Source organism: Macaca nemestrina, chromosome 12, assembly GCF_043159975.1.
Source record: "Macaca nemestrina isolate mMacNem1 chromosome 12, mMacNem.hap1, whole genome shotgun sequence".
Lineage (NCBI taxonomy): Eukaryota > Metazoa > Chordata > Mammalia > Primates > Cercopithecidae > Macaca > Macaca nemestrina.
Window position 1 is genome coordinate 132,952,117 of NC_092136.1, and position 23,539 is coordinate 132,975,655.

The following is a 23,539-nucleotide window of genomic DNA, read 5'->3' on the forward strand; positions in this document are numbered from 1 at the left end:
TTTTGAGTCTGAACTCTGGCTTCCTGTTCTACATTTGTCTACGGCTCTTTTGGACCTACTGTTTTGTCGACTGTGAAGGCAGTGCACTGGTGTTAGGAGTGGGGAGGTAAGAAGACTTAGTGCATTTGGTTCTTCCCTTAGTAGCACACAAAATAGTCATGCTGCACATGTATGTGATTTGTACACTCTGTGCCACCATTTAGCATGAATCATTAATATAGAGACTGTGGGATTCTCAGTATAGCTTTTCTCTTGGCTTAGTGCAGAGCCAAGCCCAACCAGATATTTAAAAATAGATGTTTTGATAGTGAAGTGATGATAAAATCAGGTACCTGTCATGGTGTGTAGACCAAACAAGTCAAGTTGACACATATCTGGCATTTGGTATTGTACTACCCTGAACATATTCTTCTGCATATCAAGGAGCAAGGTATTTCTGGAAGTCTCCCAGTTCCTTACAAAGGTCGTTCAAAGTATGTAAATGCCTCTGAAGGAGACAGGGCTTCTGTTTGTTTGTTTCTGACCTGGACTCTAATCTGTGGGTAAGAGGGAACTTGGAGCTACCTGTTCCACAGCGCTCTTTGTACACCAAGGTAAGAGAGCTTCAAGGGAAGAATAATGGCCAAGGTTATAGTTCCATTTTCCAGCAAGGTACCAGATTGGGAGGCAAAGTTCAGTCCAACCCTTCACTATGATGTTGATATGACACCCGACAGGTGATGAGAAGAGCTGAATTCAAGAGGGGGCTCAGTCACTATCTGACTACGTGACTTCAGGTCAGACACTCAAATGCCCTTTGCCCGAGTTCTTCATCTATAAAATGAAAGCACTCAACTAGACAATTTCCAAGGTCCCTTTTGATTCCAAGGACCTCTCACTTTTTAAATAAATTACTGCAATTTAAAAAATGTTTGTATGGAGCCAGCCATAGATGCCACTCTCTGCTCAGAGGTGTCCAGGCGGTGGGCCATGGGAAGGTCATACATACTTTGCATCATGATAATATTTGTGAAATAGTTGCATCTTGGTGGCCACAAGCTACTTTGGGGTCCATTTAGAGCATCTCTAAAATGCCTGGTTTCTTCCAGGAGGAAACAACCACAAGCAGAATCCAGCAGATAAAACACAACTAGGGCTTTTTGTAATATTTTTGAAGGATAGAGAAATCAAGTTATTCAATTTTACGCCCTACATTAGACCCAGAGAGGACACCAGTTAAGAGATTGAGATTATTAGACTGCCAAGAAGTATGGGATTTCTAAAAACCACCTATTCCTTGTTCCAGGACAAGATCACACCTAAACTGAAAGAGATCACACACAAGCAGGAACCTGAGGACAGATGTCCTTTTCTGCATTCTCCCAGGGGTGTTAGTGCTGAGAGTGGGGAGACTTTTAGATTTCAGTTCTGTATATTCTGACTCTCACCTACAACTTTCTTTTAAAGCCTCTCAAACGCATTCATGTCTCCATTCCAACCAATATTTCCTAAGTTCCAAGGCACAGCCATCTCCTGTCTGAACTACTACAGTAGTCTTCCAACTAGCCTACCCCTTCCCGGTTTGTTCTTTCCCAATCCATTCTGCAAACTGCAACAAGAACAAGAATTAAAAAATGTAAATCATGAATCACATCAATGGAGTTCCATTCTTGCTTGGATAAAGACCAAAATGATTCACATGACCTTCAAGGGCTGTCTTCATCTTCTGACCCGTTACCAGCCTGCCAGCCTCATCTTGACCCATGCTTTCTTCCTCTACACTCCAGCCAGGTGGGAGAATGTGCTCTGATTCTTCATGCTACAGGACTTCTGCCCATTCTATTCATTCTGCCTCTTCCTTTGGTCTTTGCTCTTGGGTTTGGATAATTTCTACTCATCCTCCTTCATATCTCTGTTCAATTGTCACTTTCATAACGAAGGCTTCACCAGCCTCCTTGGCAAGATCAAGCTCTCCTGACAGGCAATCACAGCACCACACACCTCCCCTTCCATAGTTTTATCTCAGTCGTGATTTCACAATTATACGGGTGTTTGTTTGACGCATGTCTGTCTCTCCCTCTGGACTGTAAACTTCATGAGAGCAGGAACCATAACAATTTTTGTTCAGGCATACATTCCCAATGTCTAGCATAGTATTTGTCACATAGTAATCACTCAATAAATCACATGTTGAATAAATGAATGTGCTTGGTACTGTAGAGTATTCAGAGATAAGTCAAGATCTCTGCCATTCAGAATCTCATAGCCATATAATAGCAACTCTGAAATAGGCCAGACTGTGATAAATGAGTAGGTGCAAGAAGTGATACGGCACCCTTTTTTATATCCTGTGGTTTACTAAGCTGCTTTTTACCTTTTCCATATGAACATCGACCTATTTAAGCATTGATTGACCATTCATGACCCTCTGCTATGCCACTGCATTTTTGTATCTCTAACCCAACACGGTACTTCCTATGAACAGCAGAATTTTCCTTTTGATCGGTACAGTTTTTACTTGTTAGCGCCGTGGGCATGACTCTAAATTTCAAATAATCGGGGACATTTCAACAGACACCCTGGTTAAATGTGCTGAGTAATTTTAGTTTGTATTAAACCAATAGCCCACATTAGGGCCCACATCTGTGTTTACGGAACGACTCACACTCTCAGGCGTGTCTGTCGCAGTGTGTGATGTGAGATCCAAAAGTGTGCTCTCCAGCTCTGTGCTGCTGCATGTGTGTTTGGTCGGTAGCTCAGAGCTGGTGTTTATTGACAAGCAAGAACACTGGAATGACTAATCATTATAAGCATTCCCTGCACATTCCCGTCTCTCAGAAGAAAGGCACATCCCCAAACTTCTTGCCCTCACACTGCAGAGGAGAAGCTGCTGGGCAGGCCAACCTGGGGGCCTCAACGCCTTTGAGGACTCAGTGGGATGGAACAGAAGTAAGTGAGCTTACTTCTCAGTGGAGATGGAACAGAAGTAAGTGAGCTTACTTCTCAGTGGAGATGGAACAGAAGTAAGTGAGCTCAGTGGGATGGAACTAAAGTAAGTGAGCACTCAGTATTTATGTATTCATTCATTCGTTCTCTCATTCATTTGTTCAACAAATACTGTTTGAGCACTTGCTCTCTCCCACTCGTGCTAGGCACTGAGAATATATTGGAGAACAAAACAGGTGTGGTATCTGCCTGTATAAACAATGGTCCAGGGAGGAAAGAGAGACATAAAATCAAGAATTAGTTAGAAATATATGGACTCACAGTTTTAGAAAAGAGAAACCTGGTTCCAAGGACTTCCACAATAAATAGGGAGGCCTCGCCTACTTTAAAGCATAAAGAATGTTCCCCAGGAAAGCAGTGTTTAAGCTGAGCTCTGCAGGATGGAAAGGATGTGTAGTCAGAAAAAATGATAAGAGGATCAGACTTTTCAAGCTCAGGTAACCTGACAGGTGAAGCCTTTGAGGAAGGAGGGAACATGCCTTGTCTGCAGAACTGAGGTTGTCCAGAGTGACTAAAGCCCAGAACCGGAAAGGCAGAGAGCTGGAGATGAAGCTAGATGGACGCAGGCCCAGATCGTGGCCTTGTGGGTCACTTGAAGTGTTTCGAAGTCTATTCTGAAGTCATCAAGAAGTCTACACAGGGTTTTAGGCAACACGAAGATCAGGTCACAATAGGGCCACATCTACTCTGCCTACCTCACAGTCTTTTAGTGCGGAACAAATGAGACCAAAGATAAATTGTTCCAGATGATCCATAAGGCATGAGACCACTGTGATTCTAAAACCATTCGTAACTCCCAAGTGTGGTAAAGTACCATCTGCAAATTCCCCAGGAATAAAAGTTCAAGAATGACCACTCAGGCCATTTGAGAGACTCTGCCCCTTGAAGTGCCAGAGAGCCTGGTTTTCTCCACGTTGGAGTTCAGTGTGCAATCTGATTGTCACTTATTTCCCATGCTAAGCGCAAGCAGCCATTCCAATCAATGGCCTGTGTCCTACTGTATCGATTCATCTTGGCCTTTCCGGGGGTCTCTCAGCACAGCATCTCCGCTCATTAACGAGAATGCACCTGCATCATAATGATAATCCTTTGCACTTCCCCAACACATTGCCCAGGGGGTTCTCAAAGCACTTTGTAAACTTTTAATTAAGTTAGTCTAGTGACTGCAGGATGGCCCCCAGCCTCTCCGAACCAAGAGGTCTGGGGTGGGGGCGGGGACAGGAGGTGATGGGAGACAAGCGCAAGTCCTGCCTCTAGCACCTACTTACTGGCTCTGGGGCTCAGAGGCGAGTGGGTGGATGTGCAGGGAGTCTCTGCGTTACTAGGAAGAAGCACTCACATATGTATGGCCGTGTCTGGCACAGGCAGCTTGTGGGCCTCCTGCCATGTGTGCCCACAGGGAGAGCACCAAGGCCGGGGGCTACGGTGGGGAGCTCTGGAAAGGCAGATATAGAAGGCAAGAGGGAGGACTTGCTTTCCTTAAAGAGCTGTGAATGTGATTTTGGGAGTAGCTAAACTCTGGCTTGGAAATGCACGTGTGCCTTGCGTGTATATGCGTGCAGGAAGGGGCACGCATCTATGGTTGGCAAGAGCGTAGTGAGGAAGAGAGGAGGGAATGTATGTTCACATGCCTAGAGGAAGGCGGTAGCAAGCACATTCGTCTTCAAGCTTCTCCCTGGTTTTAGATTTCTTTTGGCTCCCTTCTCAGAGCTACCTTTAATCCTTCCCTGAGCCATACAAATACCACCATCTTGGGGTATCAAGTGAGTGGTGTATAAATCCAGCAAGTGGAACTACATCCATGCCCTACTGTGTTACAGCCATCCCCACCCCTAAGGGAAAATGCAGAGGCAACCAAGGCTTTGCAGATAAGTAACAAATTCTAAGTCTGGGTATCCCACCAACAGCATAAAAGGCAAGAGGGACAAATGTCCTCGGGACCTACCCCTGCACTAAGGACTGGGATCAGAGAGAGTGGGAAAGCAGAGCCGCCCAAAGGTGAAGCCACCTGCCGGGCCCTTGCTGTCTGGAAAGTGCCAGTCAGTATCAGAGGTGCTAACATCCACTGCTCCTGACAGCCTGGTTTGTCAGCAGCCACAGACCATCTGGGGGCTGACACTTGAGCTCACTGACAGGAATCACAGTTTGCTTCCATATCTCTTCTGTCTCCAGCCCCAGGCAGCTGCAGGCGGATGGCAGCAGTCCATCTGCAAACAGGGCTGCAGGCTGAGGGGGTCCCTGTCCAGCGGACCAGCACCAGGAAAGTCAGTGCCCATAGGCCAAAGGTTATTAGACGGGGCTCCTGGAGTTCCAGCTGTCCAAGGCTGATGTACAAGTCCATGCATCCAGCACCCCGCCAGAAATACCACAAAACACTGTTTTGGGAGACCAAAGGTGCCATATCTGTTGCCCTAGTTTTCTACAGCAGAAAAACTGAGACCTAAAAGTTCAAAGTCAGAATGTATATTTCACTGGGGGTCAAAAAGAAGAAAAAGCTTAATATCTTCCTATTTTACTGGATTAATGGCTTTTGAGGCAGGAGAATATCTTAATGCATTGTGTTTAATCAGAACCTATATAAAGTCTTGGTCAATAAATGAAGGACTAGATTGTCTTTTACTAATTTTCATCACTGTGACAAAGACATACATACATGATCAGTATGATTCTACCTTATCTTCTCCCATTTTAAACAATAAGGAACGTCCTCTCTCCTCCAACACGTGAGTTGCCATCTCTCTTTGCCCTGTTCCTAGAGGACCAGGATGAGTTTTTTTAATAATAAAATTTTACAAATGTTTATTTGTTATCATCTAACCCAGGTGTTCAGCTACTCTGTCCAATTGGAAACAAGCTTCATATATGGCTGGAACCCATTCTACAGATTGGTAACCTGAGACTTAGAGGATGTCTTGAACCAACCAAATAAGCCTCAAAAAGCAACTAATCAAAGAGATCACTCTCAGCTTTCAGCATACTTAGAGGCTTGGGGGGAGTCCCACCTAAAGAGAAGTGCACTCAGCCCCAGGCAACCCTGACACGGATTTGAGGCTGTAACCACCAGAGGTAGTTCCCAGTAGCTGGCATGGGAGACCCAGGCCCAGAGCTGCCAGACAACAAATGCAGGCAAGTGCCAGCTGTTTAAAGAATCTCCTTCTGTAATTTTCTAGGTTACAGAGATGTGGCCAAGGTTGCTAAGAATTTGAGAAAGCACAAAGGCAGACAGGACCCGGGAACATGGGAGAACCTCAGGCCCGTCAGGATCTCTGATTAATCTCAGGTTGAGTAGTGCTGCTGAGCTCCAGGCTACTGAAAAAGCCATCTTCATGAGGCAGCTGACGCTATCTCCTTCTCAGCGCCTGCTATTGCCACTGGGCCCGTGCTGAATGCAGACGACGCGGTCTAACCTTATTAACATGTCAATCATTTTTAAGGGATTGGGGGCCACATGATGGCATGAATCCATGATGGCCTAAAGGATGTTGAGGACTTGCTCATGACCAGATGCTCCGTCCTCGTTCCTATCTCTTTCTTAGTGAGTCTGGCGTGTGGATTCCCCCACTAGACCCCTTGTGCACATCAGGCACTCTTAGCAGGTTCCCTGGCTCTGTGCTGGTGAGAGGCTAAGGAGCAGGAAAGGAATTCATCAAAACTTGGCTGTAGAGCCCACCCCCAGGCCTTACCCCAAAGCCAAACATCCCAGCCCAGAAACTCAAGATTTGGGGACTTCCCTGAAGGAAGTAGCAGGAAGGTGTGTGCTGGAGAAGGAGGAATTCTAAACCTCGGGGAATTTTCTATCCAAGCCCAGGGTTTTCTGACCCTAAACAGGCAAATCCTGTTTAAGGTGCAAGAGATGAAGCTGTAGCCAGAACCAGGGCTCACAGATCAGTGCATGAAGACACAGCTCAGTCCAGGTTGGGTAAATGGGGACCCCTCCCAGCTAACATCCCTGCTTAGACTCACAAGACAATGATGGGCCAAGAAGAAGGGGACAAACAGGAAGTCATGGTCTGAATTTGAGCAAAGAAGCCTTCCAGGTTAGCAATCCTTGCATCATGGCGCTGGACCCTGGCAGGCCTTGGGCAGCACCACACCTCAGGAACTGAGGCTGCTGGCAATGACAACACCTTCTCCCCCTTACTCCACCCTGCCCCATGGCCACAGAGCCATTTCTCAAAGTTGGAGGAGAAAAAGCAGGAAGAAGATGGGTTTTGACTCAAATACTCAAATACTGTACGCCACGGGCACAGGTTTTAAGTGACAGACAGAGTGGTTTGCAGGTCATCAGAAGGATCTGGGATGCTAGCTCCAAATGCTGAGATGAGGACAGGGACTCCACATTTTAACCGGCCTCTCTCCTCCTAGGTGATTCTGATGCATGTATTTAGCAGTATTCGCTTCCTGCTTCCTACAGAGCCCCCAGACCCAAGGTCAAAGAGGCCACCAGCCCAGACTCTCTCTCCTCCTACTGGAACAACAGACTTACCCCCACCAGGGGTGTCCAGCGCCTCAGACTGTGCCTCTAGCGTGACAAGTCAATTGGCCACTGGCCCTCTGCCCTGTCTTGGGTGTGGGTTCATCACTGTCTCCACGTGTGACCGTCTTTTCCATCCCAGAAATTCTGCCTAGAAAAGCTATCTGTGACATCAGTCTCCCCGTGGAAGGTACCAGGCGACAACAGCATTAACCTTAAAATTATTCTGGGATGGAAACATGTTTTACGAAGAAATAGAAGCTGCAGAATAAAATGGCATCAAGGCCTAACCAGGTCAAGGTTCCATTATTACATCAGCCTTCGGTCTTTAGACACAGGGAAAGTAAGTGGCTAACAAGCTGGTATTAATCCCTGTGGGAGAAAAAGCGTCATCATTTGAAACAAAGAAAAAAAGTCTAAAGCTATAACAGGAAGTAAAAGAAAAGAGACAGGAGAAGTCACAAGTAAGCCATGGCAGCTCATCAGAACTTCCAGATCCAGCCAGGTTTCCCACAGGAACCCCTCAAGATGTGAAGCGTTCTTTCACTTACACCTTCTAAGGCTAACTTTTTCTCCTCCCTGTTCTTGTTCTTCCCGGGCTCCTGACACAATTAGCATAAGAGGAGCCCTCAAAGCAGGTAACAGACTCTTCAGAGACAGGGGACGTTGCAGCGATGTCCGTGCCCTGCCCTCCCCCAGAAGACCAGGGGATGGCTTGTCATTGTCGTCCACCATGCTCAGGACATTCAGACAGGGGCACAGGTGCATCCTCCTTTCCCTCAGCCTGCTTTAGTTATGGGTACTTCTCCTGCAAGCAAGGTCTGCCTGCTCCCCACCAATGCAGTGCCACGGGACCCCTAGAGGGAGGTCTCACCCTGGCTCCTGGCTCCTTCAGGGCGCACTGCATTGCAGCTTCGGCAGACTGGGGCTCACCCCCCTGCCTTGCTTTCTAAAGTGTAATGTTCTGATTTCTGCCGTGAGGGGCGCATCCACACAGCCAGAATTCCCTCGGGATGGGAGTCCTGATCTTTGCTCCAGCACAGTGAGAGGAGGGGAAGCAGGTATGAGGAGGCCCCCCGGAGCTGCCGTCCAGCCGGGGACTTGCCTACGCAGGAAAGTTTGTCTTCTCCTGCGGCGGACCCAGTGCACCCACCTGGCTCCCTCTACCAGGCTCAGGCAGGTACTGAGTGTTCCGCTGGCTCTGCCTTCCCTGCTGAGCACAGCCGCCCAGGCTGAACCCCCTAGGATGCTGCTGGCATTTGGAAGAACAGCAACTACAAAACCCCACTCTGAACTTCTTGGTCAGCCTAAAACAAACAGCTGGGAACATGGTTATGCAGAGCCCAACCCTGCTTTAAAAAGTGCCATCTTCACAAGGCGTTACAAAACATTAAAGGCTGGATTACTTGTTTTAGTTGATCCTCTCTTCTTTCTCCCCAGTAAACTTCCATTTTTCTGATTTCACTTTGGCATCTTAGGACTACTCAGGGAATTACATTATTAAAAACAACATCCCCAAAATATTTCCACAAAACCCTACCAAGTAATACTGAATATAAAAACATAAAATTGTATGTTTTACCTAAAAAAAGATAGGAAAGGTTTTAAAATCTTAGCATTCATGTCTGGGTATATATGTATGAAAATTTAGGTTTAAGCTAATGTTTAATCCAATGCATGTATCACAATTTGGGGGAAAAAAAAGAGATCCTGACTGTGCGGGGTTTGGTATGGAAACCGACACTTTTGCTGCTGCCTAAAACCTTGGCAAGCATAACCTAGCCCCTTCGGCATTGTTTGAAAGATGCCTGCAGGCATTCAGTTGTCTGCTTGCAAAGGACTCCTGTGCAATTATCAAATCTATTAAGATGCCTTGGATTTTGCAATGCTTCTGCTAAGCTCATTTTGGTAGGATTGCAGCATCTTACCTGTGTCACTGCAGATTTGTTTTCCCCAAACAAGTAACTGCTGTGAGAGGTGGGATCACATTTAAATCATTAGACAAGGTGGGGAAGGGGCTGGGGAGAATTAGGCAAATCCAAATTTCCAACCTTCCCTCAGCAGGGGCATTCCAAATTCTGCCAAGGGAAATGCACATTCCTGATGTAAGGAACAGGGAGATACTGACAGGATTCCGAATTTCAAGGGCATAATCTGCCCATTTGGTGGAAGGATAAAGAAAGGATGGCAGGCAGTAGAAGGTCTGTGTTACAAGAAATGCAGGAGCAGATGAGTGAGCGGAGAAGGAGGGATGGGGCTGAGAAGGAGCTCCAGGGGGAGAGGGTAGGGGAAAGCAGTTCCGAAGGAAGGGAGGGAGGAGGAGAGTGGGGAGAGGTGGAGAGAGAGAGAAAAGAGACAGAGACAGGGAGGTGCAGAGATCTGGACTGATTCAGAAACAGAGAGACACCACCACGACTGAGAGAGAGGAGAGAGTGCCCCTTCCACCCTGCAGGTCCCAACATAGGCAGCAAGAAGGATTTATGGCTGGGAGTTCAAACCCCTCTTCTCCTACCCCCGGGACCACAACTGGTTAAAGCCACTTGGTGCCTTTCACTGAAACAGCAGTGCCTCACAGCATGGTGCAGATCTCGAACCCAGCTCACTGGATCCCCGGAATAGAGAGCAAATCCCGTGCTGAAAGCATTTGCGTGTGTGTGAGTGTGTGTGTGTGTGCGTGCACACAGCAAGCCTACCTCTCTCACTCACATGCATCTCACACTCCCTGTCCTCACCCCTTCCTCCTTGCCTCTCCATCTCCCCGCTGCCTCTCCTGCTCTCACGTCGTACAATCGCCCCAGAGAGAGAAAACACTCTTCCCCTGTACGGTACCTGGGATGAAGAGCAGGGCAGTTGTCACCGAGAAGACGACCCAGTAGGCAGGATGGTACATCTCGACGCTGCGGTGCTCTCAGCTGCCGGGCTTGCTACTGCTTCTGCTGCTGCTACCACTGCTGCCTTCCTCTGTGCTGAATTCTGAGCAGGTTTAAATCCAATGTTTGCAAAGGGAGGGAGAGAGCAGAAGAGAGAGAGAGAGCGCGAGAGATGGGAGCAGGCAGGCAGCGTCTCTGATTTTTTTTCTTGCACATACACACAACTGGTAAGAATCATCAGCACCAATCTGTACAGGGCTCAGAGCAGACCTCCTCCAAGGCACGCATTGGCTCCACTCTCCTGAGCGACGCAAGGAGACTTTCCTGCTTGGAAGGCTTGACTCCAAGGGGGAGTCGAAGCCGGCCCTCACTCACTCCCTCGCCAGAGCACAGCCCTGCGTGTTGCTATCTGTGTGAGTATGTTGGTGTGGGGCTCACGTGGACACGTGAACACACACGAGCTCCTTGGTGGGCAGTGGAGAGGGCCTGGCACTGCCAGCAGGGCTCAGGGCACACCACGAAAGAAAGGTTGCTTGGCAGAAATGTGACTAATGCCCACGCCAGTTCCTTATCATTTTTCCTTCTTCCTAGTCTCCAGGCAGGGATGGAGCAGGAACTGCTACCCACAGGGAGAGCTCAGACATTTAAATCTGCACCCCACCCCTCCATTCGGCCATTAACAGCACTTGGAAGCAATTGGTTTTCCCAGCAAGGAGATGGGCATGTTATAGTTTTAAACCAACGATGCAAGGAGAATTGGCCAGTTCCCCACAATCAGAGCATTCTGAAACTCTACCAAGGCAAGATGCTATAGAAGCCCAAACAATTGCTATGATTACAGCATAGGCAGGGACAGATTCAGATTAGATCTCAAGGAGGCGGAAACTTGCTGAAGTCATCGGAAATCTTCACGAGGAGAAGGCCAGGGAAGGATACCTGTGGCTTCCTTCTGGTTTTTTTTTTTCTTTTTTCTTGCTTCTCCTTTTCAGGGTCCAGTCTGTCCCTTCCTCTGGAACAGCAGTTTACACAGACAGTTTACACAGGGAGGCAGTATCTCTGGGTGTGAGAAACCCCAGAACTTTCCCCTGCTCTAAAACGGCCTGCTTGCCCTCCCTAACACATGCTTGTAGGCAGCACACCTTGCTGACTGAGTTATGCTGCCACTGAACTATATGCTGAACTTGGAGGGTCTGTGATCAAGATAGCACTAGGTATTAGAGAAGGGACTGAGCAGACTATTTCTGTCCCAAGTGCCCTCCAAAGACCTCAAGTGGCTTGGATTCCTTCCCAGTTCCATGTGTCCACACCTTGAGGTCTGTGAGTGACACTCCACAGGAGATAATTCTCCCTTCCTCCTTTGCTGCAATTCCCAAAGTTTTCCCAAGTCACCTACTATGGGCAGGTATTCACCTCTATCACTTTAGTTAATCCTCACCAGAGTCCTTCCTTGTAGGCATTATGACCCCTGAATTTTCAAATGAAGTTGAGAGTGATTCAGTGGCTAATGAGTTAGGATAAAAACCTAGGTCTGTCCTACTGCAAAATCCACAACGTTTTTATAAAGCAGCCAATTGCCAACAAGTTCTTTGGGCCTGACTGAGCTCTTCTCCTTCTAGAAAATAAATCCTGTTTATTTTTAAAGAAGTAAAACAATTGATTACTTCCCTCCTCATGAACAAGTCAGAAAACTTCAGCAGAACAACAGAAAACAGATGATGATCGTATCATCCGCTGACACTCATGAAGTACCTACTTAACATAGTCATTTTTTCAAGGCTGGGAATATGAAGAATATGATTTGTTCTTATCTATAAAGGGCATGCAATATATTTCAAGAGATCAGCCAAAAGTTAGCATTGTGACTTTGCGAATGTACATAAAAAATAATAGGACACATACATAGTATTCGAGTCGAATTGTGTACACCTCATCACTGCACACATGTGGTTCACAAGCAAATTGATATGTGAATCCTTTAGGTAATGCTGGAATCCTGCAGAAATCCAGAATTATTACCAGTGGCTGAATCCACTGGAGAACACAACTGACTTGAAATGGTGGGAGAGACAAGATAGGCCACAGAAATGAGACGGACGTCTCTGAGACAGACGGGAAGAGAGCAGACACAGCCAGAAACCTTGCAGGAGGGAGTTAGGGGAGGAGATGGGAGACCAAGAGAGAAAGACCTTGAATCCTAGACCAGTGATTCAGAAATTCCCCCCTGCTGGGAAAAAAAAGTTAATTTCTTTTTGAGCAGGGGAGTGCTGTGAATGAGAGGGAGTTAATTTATGGAAATCAATCTGGGTGAAGTGTACAGGAGGGATTGTGGCAAGCATACTTGTTAGTAGGCATGGCCCAAGTTTGATAGATCCTGGAACTGGTGGTAGAGGTGGAAGAGGAAAAGAAGGGAGTTGTGTGTGGAACGCAGAAGAGTTAGGAGGACGTGGTGACTGATGGCATTCTACGGATAACAGACATCATGTATTCGCCCTCTGCAGGCTAGATTTTTTTTAAAAAAACATTATCACAGTCAATTCCTATCCGTGTCCTCTATGAAGGTGTAATTACGCCTTTTAGAGAGATGAAGAAACCGAGACTTAGAGAGGTTAGGTAATTTATCCGAGGTCACACAGCTAGTTAGTGACAGCCCAAATTTAATCCTCGGTTTTTCTGTTTCCAAAGTGAGTGATTCCCTAGAAGAAATTATCATGTTAGGCACTATCATTTTATTGAATATGCACATGCCAATTACTCAGGTATTGACCTTACAAATCCCCTATTTATCTGTCACCCACACAGCCTAGAGGGAGAGACTGGAGCTCAAAGAGTTTTAATGACATCCCCAACATTGCAGAGCTGCCCAGGCGTGGAGCCCCAGTTCAAGGCTTGCCTTCACCACTGGCACTCTTAACCACAAGGAGAGAGAAGGAGCAGCACTGGCAGCCTAGGAGGGGACCGAGTCCCGGCGCTGCGTGTGTGGTAGCACCTGAGGACATGGAGGTACATTCCGTGCAGTCCCAACCCCACTCCAGGAAAGAGGGGCACACACTACCACTCAATAGCTAGTGGCCAGACAGGAACAAACTGTCCTTAAACTGTAGTGGGCCAATCACAATCCTAGGAACTTCATAAATTTTCTCTGTACCTTTATTGCCAGCCCATTTCACAGATAAATAAATAGAACAAGGCCGGGCGCGGTGGCTCAAGCCTGTAATCCCAGCACTTTGGGAGGCCGAGGCGGGCGGATCACAAGGTCAGGAGATCGAGACCATCCTGGCTAACACGGTGAAACCCCGTCTCTACTAAAAATACAAAAAACTAGCTAGGCGTGGTGGCGGCGCCTGTAGTCCCAGCTACTCGGGAGGCTGAGGCAGGAGAATGGCGGGAACCCGGGAGGCGGAGCTTGCAGTGAGCTGAGTTCCGGCCACTGCACTCCAGCCTGGGCGACAGAGCGAGACTCCGTCTCAAAAAAATAAATTAATTAAATAAATTAAATAAATAAATAAATAAATAAATAAAACAAGTTACAGAGAGTCTCGAGTCCCTCCTCTAAGCCTAATAAGTGGCAAGGAAACTGAGGTCTTTCTTACTCCAGAGTTCACATTCTTTCACCTTTCCCTGTCAACTATATTTTTGTTTTAAAAACACCCATTTATTCTACCAACATTTCTCCTAGTCCACACACATGCACACACAGGTGCATACTCTGAGTCTTCTAATGAAATTCACATTTAACACACTTCGATGTATAGCAGGAAATGATTGTTTAAATTGCTATGCCTAATATGATCTGCCTTAAGGAAACACAGAAATACGTGTTTTCACTGATCAGTTCTTGTAGGTCTATTATATGATTAAAACATATGTCTCTTTTATTTAAAAAAAGTAGCGGAAGAAATGTATAAATGCATATTTAATCAATAGATGGCACCAACTCTGTAAAGAGATATTACGGTCTACTGGGTCTATTTAAACATCTTAAAAAAAATACAAATACAAATAAAAATGCTTCAATGCGTATTTACTAGGGGGACTGCTTTCTTCTCTGGGGCAAATAATATGCAATTTTATACCTTCTGTGAATCTTTATTTTCTTCTTCCAAAGCAAACAAAATCATCAAAACTGTATTTAAATAGCAATAAGGTGGGGGAACAAACCAACCAAAACCGGGCAATTGTGCAAGGAGACTGACTGTCACACTTATACTTCTGACTAGGCTTCTCTCTTCTGGAACAGCGGTGTTGGGCCAACTTCTTCAAAGGCAGCGCCCAGCTTCCTAGGGCCAGATGGGAAATGGGAATTTTGGATCAGGGATGGGGTCCCCCTGGGTCCAAGGTGTGCCCCCGCCTGATGCCAGTCCTGCTCCTTCACACCAGCTGTATGACCTTGGGCAAGGATACAGGGACTTCCTCTGACTCATATTTTTTCTTTGCTATACAGAGAACTGCACTGAGGAAGAGATTACCTTATGGTATTTTATGTATCCATTCATTCATGCAATAAATATTTCTTAGATGCCTACTCTGGGCCAGATACAAACCTACTGCATGTGATGCAAAGAGATACAATGTAAAGCAAGATAAGACTGTCCTCACCCCTCCAAAATTCAGAGAGCAGTGGGGGAGGAGAACACTGAACCATGAATTGATTGCATTTATGACAAGTGTGTGTAGAAAATACATAGGTTGATAGGAAAGCACGAGATACAGATACACCTGGGGATGGGGAGAGTGTCAGACTGCCCTGAGGACAGGAATTCTAAGCTGGGATCCCAGTAGGAACTTCCCAGAAGGAGGAAAAGCCCGAGATTGTTCCTGGCAGATAAAAGCAGCAAGTGCAAACTCCCCAAGCAGGCACTAGACTGTGTGGACACTAAAGGCTCTTTAGTGCAATTCACATTCACCCAACCTTTTGCTGAGACAAACTCTGCAGTAAATAGTGTTAAGATGATGGATTGGGGCTGGGCGCGGTGGCTCAAGCCTGTAATCCCAGCACTTTGGGAGGCCGAGACGGGCGGATCACGAGGTCAGGAGATCGAGACCATCCTGGCTGACATGGTGAAACCCCGTCTCTACTTTAAAAATACAAAAAACTAGCCGGGCGAGGTGGCGGGCGCCTATAGTCCCAGCTACTCGGGAGGCTGAGGCAGGAGAATGGCGTGAACCCGGGAGGCGGAGCTTGCAGTGAGCTGAGATCCGGCCACTGCACTCCAGCCTGGGCGGCAGAGCGAGACTGTCTCAACAAAAAAAAAAAAAAAAAAAAAAAAAAAGATGATGGATTGGTGCACTTGGAGCCCAACAGTGGAACAGGAAGGATGGATTTTTAGATACTGTAGCACTTGTTAGGGTGGGGGTTGCCTGCAAAAAATAAAAAGGCAAAGGTGATAAAACATCACAGATTAAAATCTGACTCTTCCACTTAAGCTCTCAATATTCCAAAATGAACTGGAGCCTCCCAAGCTGTAAGTGATTCCCTGAGAGCAGGTTAAAGACTCTGGAAGGCACATTAACTCCTTTAAACCACAAAGGTGTCATTTAATTCAAAGGACCAATGATTTATTAAATGACTGGCTTATGACCGGAAGAGTAAGCCCTTCTAAAGTCCCAGGAACTTGCTTACAATGGCTGTTGTACCTTGGGACTCAGGTCTTAACCTATTTCTGATACTTCTTCAAAATTGTAATTATGTTCACGAAATATCTTGGTCAAGCCCAAGGAAGCCTTAACAATAAGTATCACTTATGAAACATGCACTACATTGCAGTTTCCCTGCAAGGTGGCTAACGTGCACCGCGGCTACTCTTCACACCAATCCCTTCCACAAAGTATACACTGCAACACACACTTCACAGAAATGTCAGCTAGGGTTTCCCCAGGGCTCCGCAGAGCATTGGCAGAGCTGAGATTCACTCAGAGCTGGCTGACTCCAAAGGCCACGTGCTTTCCATCCTCCCTCAAAGGTCTCTGATACGCTTACATGAAATCATTACAAGATTTACTATATGATGTCAGCGTCACACTTAAAACATTTTTTTAAACCTTAAAGTAATATATTACATGGTTTATCAAGTTATTAGTGTTAACGGCTTAAGATTGAAAACGGCTCTCCCACTCCGGAGGAGCAACAACTTCCATCTCTTTTAGCTATTTCTTCTGGGGTTTGCTTCCTTTCTTTTAAAAATGTGCTTATTTTTTTGGGAGGCTGAGACAGGCAGGTCACAAGGTTAAGAGGTCGAGACCATCTTGGCCAACATGGTGAAACCTCGTCTCTACTAAAAATACAAAAATTAGCTGGGCGTGGTGGCGCACGCCTGTAGTCCCAGGCTACCCAGGAGGCTGAGGCAGGGAAATCACTTGAACGCAGGAGGCAGAGGTTCCAGTGAGCCAAGATCACGCCACTACACTCCAGCCTAGTGAAAGAGTGAGTGAGACTCCATCTATAAAAAAAAAAAAAAAAAAGAAAGAAAAAAGAAAAAAAGGTGCTTATTCTTCCACTTCTTCATTTAACAATTTTTTTTTTTTTTTTGAGACGGAGTCTCGCTCTGTCGCCCAGGCTGGAGTGCAGTGGCGCGATCTCGGCTCACTGCAAGCTCCGCTTCCCGGGTTCTCCCGCCTCAGCCTCCCGAGCAGCTGGGATTACAGGCGCTCACCACACGCCCGGCTAGTTTTTTTTTTTGTATTTTTAGTAGAGATGGGGTTTCACTGTGTTAGCCAGGATGGTCTCAATCTCCTGACCTCGTGATCCGCCGGCCTCGGCCTCCCAAAGTGCTGGGATTACAGGCATGAGCCACCGCACCTGGCCTTTAACAATTTTTAAAATGATTTACTGACTACCTACTACAGGAGATGAGGATTTAACCTTGTTCACTGCTAACCTCACACCTCTCCTCCCCTTTTTTTTTTTTTCAGATGGAGTTTCACTCTTACCGCCCAGGCTGAGTGCAGTGGCACGATCTTGGCTCACTGCAACCTCTGCCTCCCGAGTTCAAGAGATTCTCCTGCCTCAGCCTCTCGAGTAGCTGGGATTACAGGCACCTGCCACCACGCCTGGGTAATTTTTGTATTTTTTAGTAGAGACGGGGTTTCGCCATGTTCACCAGGCTTGTCTTGAACTCCTGACCTCAGGTGATCCGCCTGCCTTGGCCTCCCAAAGTGCTGGGATTACAGACGTGAGCCACCGTACCCGGCCCACTTTTTTAATATAAATAATTTCACAGTGTTTAATTATATCAATATGCGGTATTGACATTTTTTATTATTGTCTTTCTTATGCAACTGTTTGCTTTTCCTGGAGATGCTATTTGCCTTTTTGTTTAATTTGCTTAATTTTTTATAGACCTATCATTGACTCTCCCCAAACTTTCTGCAGAACTCTAAAATTCCTCTCAATATTGTTGAATAAATTGAATAATCTATCAGTGTCATGTATTCCCCAGAGTCATTCATCCCCCTGAGCTTCAGGTGTCATGTGGGGACTTCCCTTTACCAAGAGAATATAACAGCCTGGGCTTCTTCCCTGTTTCTGGATGCAGGTTTTGTTTCCTCTTGGTGTTCTTCCTTGTATTAATGCAACACATCTTTCTATAGATTGCTGAGAAAGCATACTTAGGTGGTTACCTGCATACTGGAAAATGGCTTTACTCTTACCTCTCTCAACAGGTATAGCTAGTTCAGCTGCAAATAGAATGCCGGGTTGAAAATGAATATCCACTTCAAATTTTGAAGTCATTTCTCTATTTTCTTCTAAGTTTAAGCATTTTTGTTGAAAAGTCTGATGAATATCAGTTTATGTATCTTTGTATGTGAGACAGCTTTATTTTGTCTCAGTAAATACTTAGGGTATTCTCTTTATTCATGGCTTTCCAAAATTTTATAAAGATCTTTCTTAAGCCAGGTGTGGTGGTTCACGCCTGTAATCCCAGCACTTTGGGAGGCCGAGGCAGGCAGATCACGAGGTCAGGAGATCGAGACCATCCTGGCCAACACAGTGAAACCCCGTCTCTACTAAAAAAATACAAAAAAAATTAGCCAGGTGCGGTGGCAGGTGCCTGTAGTCCCAGCTACTCGGGAGGCTGCGGTAGGAGAATGGTGTGAACCCGGGAGGCGGAGCTTGCAGTGAGCCGAGATTGCACCACTGCACGCCAGCCTGGGCGACAGAGTAAGATTTCCTCTCAAAAAAAAAAAAAAAAAAAAAAAGATCTTTCTTGATGTGGATCTGTTTCCTTTCGTTGTGACAGGCACTCAGTAAACTCTCTTAGTATGAAAATGTTCTATCTTCTAACTCTGGGAATTTTGAATTTTTTTCACATTGTGGCTTCAAAATGTTTCTCTTCTCTATTTGTTCTTATTTGTGGAGGTCCTATTAAAAGGACGTTAGAGTATCTGGATTGGTTTTCATCTATTTTCTCTCTCTTTTTCATCAAGATGCCCTTGACTTTAATTTCTCCTAGTGAATTTTTTTTTAATTATACTATCAAACTATTAATTTCAAATGGTCTTTGTTGTCTTTTTTTTTTTTTAATAGTTTCGTATTTTTGTTTCACGTTCACAATATCTTCTAACGTCTCTCTGAGGATATTAATTAAGGCTTCTGAAATTCCCTTTTGCTGCCAGCAAAATCTCCATTTCCTCAGATAATGTATTTTTTTCCCTCAGTTGTGTTATCTTTGGCTTTTATGCGGAAAAGCTTCCTCAACTGTCTGGTGATCTTTAGTCTTCCTTTTATATTCAAGACAAAAGCAACAAAAGACTAACTTGCGTCTCTGTGCCCATCAGTGGAGTTTATTGACTGGCAGACCCTTTAAAGGTTATCAGGCAAGGAGCCAGTCTTGGGACCCCTTCCCGCAAAGTGTCAGCAGTTGTAGGTCCTTTTTTTTCCCCTTAAGTCAGACAAATTTCCCCACAGAGGAGCCCTTCCTTCTCTTCCCAGGGAAGTAAAATCTCTCATTCTAGAAGAAGGCTCAGTGAGTTTCACCATTCAGGATGGAGACTCTCAGCCTCTTTGTTGTTGTTGTTGTTGTTTTTTGAGACAGAGTTTCACTCTTTTTGCCCAGGCTGGAGTGCAATGGCGCGATCTCGGCTCACCGCATCCTCCACCTCCCGGGTTCAAGCGATTCTCCTGCCTCAGCCTCCCGAGTAGCTGGGATTACAGGCATGTGTCACCACCCCGGCTGATTTTGTATTTTTAGTAGAGACAGGGTTTCTCCATGTTGGGCAGGCTGGTCTTGAACTCCTGACCTCAGGTGATCCACCTGCCTCGGCCTCCCAAAGTGCTGGGATTACAAGCGTGAGCCACCGCGCCCGGCCTAGCCTCTTTGTTTTTAATAGAGGGCCTCAACTCTCTCCTGTGGTTGAGACTGGAGCCTCTCTTCTTCAATTCCTTCCAAAATTAAACTTTCCATTCATGCTATAGTGGGAGGATCAGGGAATTCTGGGGATGAGAAGTGTATGATACAGACTTTCAACCAATCCATTACTTTCAACCCTCCCCATTTCTGTCTTCCAAGATACCCTATACCTCTCCTTCTCAGGCCGGGGTTCAACAGTGTAAGTCTGCATACTTCTATCTGTCATGTCACTCTGCAGACCCTTAAATATCCTTTCTTTACTAAATCAGTTGTCACAGATTCTTTTTTTTCTGAAGAAAAAATACATCACACCTCCCATTTTTTTTCTATTTTTTGTTTGTCCTTGGGATTTGTATCTTTTTAACCCTTTGTTATCATCTCTGTGAGATTAGTGAAGACACTGGAGAGCAGCCCTCCATAACTGACTGCATACTAGGTCATGCACTTAGTAGCCATAAAGCAGGAAAGATGACAAACAGAACTGTGAACACACCTGCAATAGCAAGCACTGCTTCCAATACAAAGCAAAGTCCTGCACAAACAGGAGTCACTGAAGTATGAGTGTCTACTGCTGATGTGTGCATCAAACATGCACGTTTATGAGGTCATTTATTTGCTTCACCCCAGTGTGAAGGAGCACAGAAGGAACAAATTAGCCCCACTTCGCAGACAGAAAAACAAGGAGGAACTGAGATGAAAAGATCTGACCCAAATTCTAGCAAATCAAGGATTAAGCCAGGACCGGCATACATATATCCTGATACTTAGGTCTTTCCTACCAGCCAGCCCCGACAATGAATGCTCCTTTCAAATACCGTTGCTGTCACTAATCACATAAGCATTGCCTTAGCTCACACACAGCCTAACCACCAGCTAGATGTGCTCAAGACAGTGCAATAACCAAGTTTGCCTCATCATAAGCCTTCTGTTTAGATATGCCTGATCCCACTTTAACTAAGTATTGAAGAAAATGGCACCAGATTTTCACCTTTGTATGCAAGTTTCCCCCAGAACATCTCTCAAGCAAGAACTTAAACAGCTTATCTAAGGGGTAAAAAGTCATTACCCCTTTTCCAAAGTGAAGAGCAGGAAAAGGACACCCACCCCACGAGTAGGTGTCAGGCAGGGCCAGCACTCCCAGACTCCTGCCCGGAGTGCCACCCTCTGTCTTGTGGCTGACTTCGGTTTTCCCTTTCTCTCTCCTCCCTTTTGCTTTCCCCGCCCATTTCCTGTCCTCCTTTTCTTCCTGTGTGGAGGGGCCTCTCCCTACTCTTCTCTGAATGAAAAGGCTACTCTTCTCTCCTTGACATCTTGTTAGGCTGTGAATACACATCTATTGATTTGCATTTGGTGGAAGAAAAAGAGAAAAGGGGGGTGTGGGGTGAAGAAAAACACACGAGTCACACATTCCCTAACTTCATGGCTTCCAGGGGGCCATGTTCAAGTAATGCAGAGAATTTTAGCTGCATTTCTTTCTGCCTCCGGACCCCTCCGGCCTCTCCATCACACCAGCTGCTGCCTAGGTTCCACCCAGCCCGGGCCCACGCTCTCTCGGAGGAGGCGGCTGGCACCGAGGGAGCCGCTCAGGCTTCCTCCCTCCTGCATGTCTGTACCCACAGATTGCTGACACTGACCCTTTGTGTGAGGCTACAGCCCAAAATCAGTTTTCTTGCAGGATAGGGGCTCAGGAGAGTCAGGAGACTTTGTTGTTAGCAAAGGCTGGCCCCAGAGACTACGTGACAATGACTTCAATGGTTGTGGTAGCTGTTTTTGCCAATGTAAGAATAAAGAAGCATACAACTAGGAATCACACGCCTCGGTTACAATCCAGGTTCTAACGTTTTCTAGCCATGAGGTACTTAATTCCACATTCTTCTCTTCCCAGAGATCAACACTTAGTGCACAGGGAACGCACACTTTTTTTTTAAGGATTTACACCCAAAATTCATTCCAAAGCTGTAGAGAGATGCAGGACAAGCTCTTCCTTGTCCCTGGCATCTTTGGGGGCCGGGAGCTAATTCTCTTCCTTGTCCCTGGCATCTTTGGGGGCCGGGAGCTAATTCTCTTCCTTGTCCCTGGCATCTTTGGGGGCCGGGAGCTAATTCTCTATGTAGCAAAAGTGGCCGAGGAATCAGAGTTTATTACTTCAACTCAATATGCATCTTTCTATGGCAAAAACTAAGTCAGCATCTAATCTTGGACCATTTTAGCTTATTTTCAAGTAATATTTACTAAGCATTCAATCAGTAACTGTTACTGAGCATCCATTGTGCACAGAGAGAAGCTGAGTCTGCACAGAAGATTGAGCCCTGCAGAAGGCAGAGATGGCCCTGATGCAGTGTTCCGCGGTCCCCAGAGAAAGGAGGGAGCCAGCCAAATGACAAGCAAAAAAGCCCTTGGAAAGTAGGAATGCCCCTGCACATGGCCATATCCTCGCTGTGGTAGTGGATATGACATTCTCTAGGCACAGCCACATCTGCGTGTTTCATGAAGAATGCACTGACTATTAGCCAAAGATAGTGGTGCCATTTAAATGAAATCAGCCAGCACAGTATTTTAAATAATCCCTGTCTTGGTTCAGTCCACATGCACACCTTTTAAAATGGAAACACTGGACCGAGCAGTAATGACAGAGAAAAAAAACAAACTGCCAGCTACATGTATTTGGACTGGAAATTGTGGAGAGCTCAAGATTGAAATGAATCTGATTTCCCTCCCAGACACCCTACACAAAACCGCAGCACTTATATGAAGATGCCCTCCTGCAAAATTAGATTCTTCAAGCTTCACTAGGTACCTGTGTTTGACACACTTGCTTCTGTTTTCAATATTTCCTTGAAGGATGTAAGAGCCTCTGAGCCCTCCAAAGTTCAGTTAAACCAAAGACCTGCGAGTTAGGATGTTAACCTAAAGATGCCCCTGCTCAGAAGTCTATACTATTGAACTGCAATTCTCACGAGGGGAAGTGGTGAAGAAAGCCTTTTTGCTCTTTTGCTTTTTTGCTGAGGGGGGGCATGCTGGGTACTCCCTGGAATGAACAATGCTCTCCCAAATCTTTATCACGCCTGGAACACAGATGCTGATACAAAATGAGAAATCAGAGCCTGAGGAGCAGGTTACCTGGACTTTGTTCTGGTAGAGCTTGGAGCAGGGTTTTGAATGAACTTGTGTTGCTTTTGTTACCTTTAACATAAACTACATGGGTCTCTCATTACTTCACCACCAACAAAGATTTCGAATATGCCCGTGGTCCTAGGAACCCTGGAGCAAGGAGGATGATTAAATCAACAAATTTCAGTGACCCTCGGCCTCCTTTCCAGGCAACTCTCTTGTTGCCTGACATTAATATTTCCAGAGCCTACTTAGCTGCATATATTTTTATCCAAAATGTGTGGCTAGAGAAAATAACTTCATTAATATTGTGGCAAAATACTAAAACAAAAGGTCAGGGGGTGACACACACACAAAATCACCTCTGGACAGTGTCTCCATGTCCCCAAGAAGCTACACTGAACACCTGAGACCCACTTAGAAACTCACCAACTGTGTGAACTATGCATCTCTTAGGAACCACCTGCCATCACAGCTCAGCCCGGAGACCCACTAAGACAACAGCCCTGAAACTCTCCAGTGTGCTGGGAGGAGAGTAGAGTGCACCCACAGGTTCCAGTGTGCCCGGAGGAGAGCGCGCCCACAGGCTCCAGTGTGCCCGGAGGAGAGCGCGCCCACAGGCTCCAGTGTGCCCGGAGGAGAGCGCGCCCACAGGCTCCAGTGTGCCCGGAGGAGAGCGCGCCCACAGGCTCCAGTGTGCCCGGAGGAGAGCGCGCCCACAGGCTCCAGTGTGCCCGGAGGAGAGCGCGCCC

At 46.2% G+C, this 23,539-nt stretch overlaps 1 protein-coding gene across 7 annotated transcripts in view; it reads right to left on the minus strand.

The window, feature by feature from the left end:
- The window catches only part of LOC105476165 (opioid binding protein/cell adhesion molecule like), a 1,438,816-nt gene that overhangs the window by 1,142,535 nt on the left and 272,742 nt on the right, over positions 1-23,539 (minus strand). For 4 of the 7 annotated variants that reach the window (XM_071076069.1, XM_071076066.1, XM_071076068.1 and 1 more), the window contains one exon: positions 10,289-10,432. In XM_071076069.1, coding sequence (XP_070932170.1) covers positions 10,289-10,349 — 61 coding nt within the window. In that variant the 5' untranslated portion in view covers positions 10,350-10,432. Of the gene's footprint in view, positions 1-10,288; positions 10,809-23,539 lie in introns of those variants that run through there. The other 3 variants (XM_071076070.1, XM_071076074.1, XM_071076073.1) reach the window with 3 other exon arrangements.